Source organism: Convolutriloba macropyga, unplaced genomic scaffold (genome assembly GCF_964194025.1).
Source record: "Convolutriloba macropyga unplaced genomic scaffold, txConMacr16.3 SCAFFOLD_3966, whole genome shotgun sequence".
Taxonomy (NCBI): domain Eukaryota; kingdom Metazoa; phylum Xenacoelomorpha; order Acoela; family Convolutidae; genus Convolutriloba; species Convolutriloba macropyga.
In genome coordinates, this window is record NW_027452967.1 from 17,501 (window position 1) to 24,217 (window position 6,717).

General features: G+C 33.7%; 1 protein-coding gene across 1 annotated transcript in view; it reads left to right on the top strand.

Annotated features, from left to right (window-relative positions):
* Positions 1-4,722, top strand: part of LOC142357945 (uncharacterized) — a gene marked incomplete at its 3' end in the record, with an annotated part of 14,523 nt that extends 9,801 nt beyond the window's left edge. Inside the window, exon 4 of the mRNA XM_075409429.1 lies at positions 4,570-4,722. Within this exon, the coding sequence (XP_075265544.1) occupies positions 4,570-4,722 (153 nt within the window). The remainder of the gene's footprint in view (positions 1-4,569) is intronic.
* Between the last annotated feature and the right edge of the window lie 1,995 nt (positions 4,723-6,717).

A 6,717-nucleotide genomic window follows, 5' to 3' on the forward strand; every position in this document is an offset into this window, starting at 1 on the left:
GACCTTGTCAGACAAAAGTAACCTCTGATGAGACCCTCTAATTTTGGTCTGGAAACAGTGTGCGTTGGACTTGGGTCTGATCAGAGGTCACTTCAATCTGGCACCTCAACCTGTGTAACATTTTTGCTATGGGTTTGCACCACACATCGCCCTTACCCTCTCCAGTAAACAAAAACTTGCTCATCAAACTTTCTTGATGTTTGAATTCAGCAGAGCAATGGCACGAAACCAGACACAAACTATATCTCCAACCAACTTCAAAAACTAAATTTCGAAAAATAGAGAAAAAGAATTCCGATATCTTGGAAATTACCATATGAAAAGCCCATTTTTTTCCAGAAAAGGCGGACAAAAACTTGTGTTGTTTCATTATCTAAATACAAAGTACAGCTCCCACGTCAAATCTCATCTCATTTGATCTCATTACAGATCGAGCAGTGAGCTTGGCGTCAGATACGGAGGTTCGGGGGTTGAAAATCGTAAATAATTTCTAAAATTCGATATCAAACGAAACGAGACGTAGTTCTTTAGATTTGCCGCTAAAAATGATTTAAAACAATATATAACATAATTTGGTCATGTTGTTAAAAAAATAGTTCAAAGGAGCATTTGGGGATTAGTTAGAAATGTTTTTCAAAGAGTAGCAGTTGCTCGATGTGTTACCACTTTTCGAAGAGTGCACAGAAAACATTCGGCATAGGCTTAATAGTTTGGCAAGATGCTTTTCTTATGATTATTAACCGTTTATTAATTTGAATTACCAGTTAAAGGAAAAATTAACATTCAATCAGTGAAAAAAGGTTCAGTTACGTAGGTTCGGGGTCGAAAATTGATAATAACGCCAAAAAAATGAATTCAATTGATTCGAAGTATAACTCATTAGATCTGCCGTTAAATGGGCGTAAAAACCATATATAACATTACCTGTTTTAGTTAAATAGTTGAAAATACAAGCATATGAGCTATCAGCTATTCGACATAATTTTCAAAGAGTAGCAGATGCTTGATATGTAACCATTCCTCTTGGAGGGCACAGATATTTTTCGACATAGTCTTAAAAGTTTGGTAAGATGATATTATAACAGATACTATTACAGATACACATTAATGAGTTAAAACATCAGTTTGAGGAAAAATTAACATTCGAGCAGTGAGCACGGGGTTAGTTACGTAGGTTCGTTGTCAGTAATTGTTAATAACTTCAAAAATACATTATCAATCAAAACAAGATATAGCTCATCAGATCTGCCGCTAACTAAGATTTTTAAACCTATATACCAAGACTTTTTTGGTTGAGTACTTCAGAAATTAAAGCCAATAAGTGTTGGCCTAAAATATTCTATTTTTTCTCGGCTCTATTGCCCGACCAGTCTTTTTTCTTGAAAACAACAAAAAAATAACAGGCAATCGAGGAGGAATCCCATGAGCTTTAAAGCAATATATACCGTAAACTTAATTGGTAAAGTATTTCAAAAATCAAGGCAAATTGGGCATTTGGCGTTCGAACTAATTTTCAAAGGGTAGTAGATTTTTGATCGGTTATCATTTCTCAAAGAGTGCAAAGAAAACGTCCTGCATAGGCTTATAAGTTTGATAAGATGATACTTTAACTCATAATAAACAGTTATCAAGTAAAAACATCTGTGTTTAGGGAAAAATTAACGGTCAATCAATAATGCCATTTATGGATGTTTCTGTTCAAAAATTGTTAACAAGTTCTTCAACACGATGTCAATTGAAACTCATTTGATTTGTCGTTAAATAAGACTTAAAACCATTTATACCATGACCTGTTTTGATTTGGTACTTATGAAACCAATACCAGAGAGGGTTGGCTTAGCATACCCTAATTTTTACCGGCTCAAATGACCCATCGCTGTTTTTCTTGAAAACAACAAAAAAGCTTAACAGAAAATCAAGGAGGTATCCAAAACGTTCCTGGGATCTTTTTTGCAGTTATTTAGTTCTGTAACGACCTGATAAAAAATTGATAGTACTTTGCTTTCACATGTGAAATATTGCAAGATTCCTGAAACCACCCCCCCCCCCCCCTTCATCAACAAAAACCCCATTCTGGACATTTTTGATTTTTATTTTGCAGGAGCTATTTCGAAGTTCTGACCGGCTGAATACTAGCTTACGGCTGTTTTGGCATCAGAAAGTTGTGTTACAGTCGTGTGAAGTCTGCACGTGTAAAAACCAGAAAATCATCGTGACACAATTCGGAAATCTTTGTAATTCAAAATTTTTACATAAAATGAAACTCTATCTATGGAATACCAGTGGAACACTAGTGAAAGTTGCACTATTATTTGTAGTACAGTGGACCACAAGTGGATACTATTGGGACCCCACCCGACGACCTAATTCGGGTAGCCATCCCCCCAACTCAAGGGTTATTTAATGTACAGCCCTGCGGAAGAACGTAATTATGCCTAAATTGGGGGATGCTTTAATTTCGAGGGTTTGAGGGGCTGTGATGGGACAGACCCCATACGTTCCCCCTCTCTTCATGAGAAATGACTGCATTTTTCAATCCACGTGTCAAAATACCAGCATAGTTTTGCAGTTTCATGAAAAAAGGGAGAAAAATCAAAATTCTAAATAACTGCGCTGTTTATATTGAAATATTTCTACTGAAATGTTTCTGAAAACTACCCTGAAGTCATTAAATCGACACCATTAACAGCTTGGCACTAAGTCTATAGACAAAAATTAATTTTGACAGTCTACTGGTGCAATAACTGAGAAATGACTGCAGTTTGCACCCCTCATATCAAACTATCAGCAAAATTTTGAAGTCTTTAGGAAAAAAGGAAAAAACATTATTTTAAAAAGCTACACTGTTTATATTAAAATTTTTATTGAAAGGTTTCTGAAACCTACCCAAAAGTCATCAGCGCCAAGTGTAATCAACAGTTCCGCGCTAAGTCTATAGACGAAATTTTAATCGGTCAACTGGTGCAAAAATTAAACAACAACATTTTCAATAATACAATATCTCATTAACTTCCAAACAAAAATGTACTTATAGAATTTCACTAAAAACAATATACTTGCTTTTAAAAGATTTTATAAATCCGAAATCGAGACTTCTCAAAATGCATCAAATTTAAAAAGCTCAAAGCTCGTTCCAAGTAAAGCTTTCTTTCCTTCAACCCCTCTGCCCACCAAAAAGGTATAAGACCACTATGCTGGGGGAGCTATATATTATATGAACACTGAGCTGGGGCGGCTATAATGGGGGTAAAGACCTAAACTCAAATGGAGATAATTTTATACGCTAATATTGAAAAACTATTATTCTGAGTGCCCAGGGCAAAACTTTTCTCATGGTTAAATTTTAAATTGATTTAACATTGTTCAAAAAGTCGTAATTTTGTTTGAAAAAAACCAATGGTTTTTTACATTGAACCCCATCAAATGCTTTTAAAATCCACTAATTTTCACTATTAGCTTGAAGTATTTTTATAGATTTAACGAAGGCGATTTACTTTATCTCTTCCTCTTAAAATTTTGATACCATTTGTTTTTTAAGTATCAACACTAAAATTACACTAGACTCTTCATATATGCTGTCGTGAAATGAAATTTTTGAGAACAAAGAAAAATGAACTAGACGTATATAAGGTCTATTTAATAGTTTTACAAACAACGGTGTTGTAATAGACTTGCCCGTACAACGTTGACACTGATTATATTGTTCAGCTTTAAAGGTCATTGATGTTGATGATTAATGTCGAATTTAATTTAGCAGAACAAGTTTTTTTCTGCACTGTAACTGAAAAAAAACGAACGTTGAATACCGAAGCCAGAAAAATGTTTTCAGAATTATTTCTATTTCAATTTTCAGAATTATTTCTATAGTTGTTCTGCAAGAACAACTATTCTGGCGGAGTGAAGAGCCGAAAGACCGTTCTGAAAAAACTAAGAAATAAAAAACTCAAAACCAAAGTGTTTTGATGTTTTTTTTTTCAAAACTGCGCAGTTACTTTGTTTTGGAGGTTTGGGTACAAACACAAGGTTGTTTATTGTTTGTTGACAAACTTAAGTAGAACCACAAAAAGCACTTTTACAGATCATACAACTGTGTCATTTGTTTAAACATTAATTGCCGATATTATAAGTAACTAATTTTCACAAATAGTTTGAGCAATTTGAAACCGATTTTTCAAATAATTTTCTTCCAATTTTCTAACGGAAATGATCTAAGGACCAAAAGTTTAAAACCAAAGGCAAAAAATTGTTTGGTTTTATTGGCATAGTCGCTTTTGAACGAAACAAAACTTCAGTTTGTTAAGTTTAAAACCGCAAGAAAAGACGTTCTTCAAAAAAGTATTTTCAAAAAAATATCTTCAAAACAATATTGAACTGAGTGTAAATTGATACTTTTTCACTTTTTCACGTTCGGGTCTACAAATATCCCAAGTAGGTGATCATCCGATAATGTCTTGCAAGAATTGGAAAAATTCAATCTTCCAAGCATTCGCAATTCAAAGTCGAGCGGAAAAATTTTCTCAGCGAAAACTTAGCTGATGTTTTCAAATAATTGGAATTTTTTCATTTCAGTTTGCCCGTTGAGGCAGAGGCCGTTGTATGACTATCCACTGAGAAGAGACTTGGGGAAATTGAAGCAAATAGCCAAGAAACAGCCTCGAGAAGACCAGACAACTGCCGGAATTGGCGATCCCAGCCGAGCAGCCGGCCCTTCAACTTCCAAAGGTATCAAATGTTTTTATGTTTTTACAATAAAGCGTTTGAAAAAAGTTTATTCGTGCTGATTGGCAACATGAACAGGCAAATTGTGAAATTTAAAAAAACTTTTGGGTCGTTTCAACAAATACCCCCTCCCCTTTGGTACCTAGTAGAGAATTGCCCCTGTCTCTGCTATACTTTATCACAATATTACTCAACCTACAGTTTAGATAGCCGAAAGAGAGTTTGAACGCAATTGCGGACCACTGTTCGTGTCCATGCCCTTCATGCGCTGTAGAATGTAATCCAGAAATCGTGGGTCCGAATTTTTTATTCGCTTTCTATTCAAAAGCATAGCATAGCGTATTTTATTCTATTCAGTTTAACATAGTATGCGCATACCTGGAAAGTTATTAGTCGTGTATGATTGGTTAATAAATTGCTCGAATAAATTCTGTTCAAAAATTGCCCCAAATTTTGGGGCAATTGTTGGAAAGATCCAAACTGTTCGGGCTAGGAGGTTCATAAAAATATAACTGAGCAGTGAAATTTTCTGTATTTTACCAAACAATGTGACTTAAAAACAAGAGGAACAATTTTCATGTAAAAATTCTAACTTTTCTGTACCTAAGTGTTATATTTTGCATTTGTTTTCCTTTTCCGTCCGTCTTCCTTTATTTAGTTCCAAACGATGAAAACTCATTATGCTAAACTTAAGTGTTCTCAATTTATTTTTTGGCGGGATCAAGTTTTGTGTTGAAGATTTTCATGGGTCTTCAAGAAATTATAAGCTTTGAGTAAGTTTTTTTGTTCCATTTTTTTAAAACTTCTATTTTTTTCGTTATTATACAGCTCTCCGTAACTCCAGAAAAAAATTTACTCCGAATCTTTGAATATTTTCTGTGCTTTATGTGAGCAGCAAATTGTTCTGACATCACACTTATCTTCATCACCTGCTCAAGCATTTTAAAAATAGTTGTGTCATTTTTTCTGATTGATTTTCAAGACTTGTTATGCTACATTTTTGATGCGCTACGATCCCGCATTGATTTGATGAATTTGTGTTTTCAAGACGGTATGAAAATTAAAACCCGAGGGCTCGGAAATGCGAATGAGTTCCTTGGGCAAGCTTAAAATTACACTAATCCTAAACCTAGTAGAAGCTACTGAGTGACATGATATTAATTTTAAAAACTTAGTTTTTGAATATTTGTGGAACTTCTGTATTTTATTAGTTTTTGAGATTTTACACAACTTAGCCTCACACGACGTCGGTCAACGATCATAGAGACACTTTTTTATTTTTTTTGTTTTTGTATATATTGTTAATCATAACTTGAACAATAAACATTGACAAGTTTTTAAAAAGTTGTTAAAATTATTGTTTTTTATAATTTTCAGTTTCAAAAACCTTCGCAGAAAAGATAACTGAACATTTAAGCTGACTAATCAATATAAAATGAATAAGGACTATCACACACAGGGTACTATTTTAATTTTGAGGGCAACCTTTTAAAGCCAAGTATCGACCTGTTCCCAAAGACAAAAGATACCCAATCAAGCTTCACAAAATTTTCAGAAGTTCCTGAGAAAAAAAATACGTAAAAACACTTTCGCAAAAATTGAAACATAGGCCTTGTATTACAATGATTATGATTTAAAATCTGATGCAACTCCGATAGCTTGATTGTTTCTCCCCTTACAAAACAAGCAAGGCAGATTAAAACCATAAAACGGAAACGAAATATTGCTTTGAAAAGAATATCAAGCTCCAATTTTTTTCAGTGAAAAAATTTACAAAGTATCTTAAATAATTGATAGAAGAAATTTTCAGTAAATTCAGCAAACGGTAAATAAAGTGCTCAAAACCCTCGTAAAATTTTTGATTGATCTATTGTTACCCCAATCTTACAAGCTACATTCTATACTGCTTATTCTTTACTGATTGCAATTCTCGAAGCTATATTTTAAATAATTTCTAGTTTTTTCCATTTGTCGAAATTGTTTGAGCTTTCTGTGCTA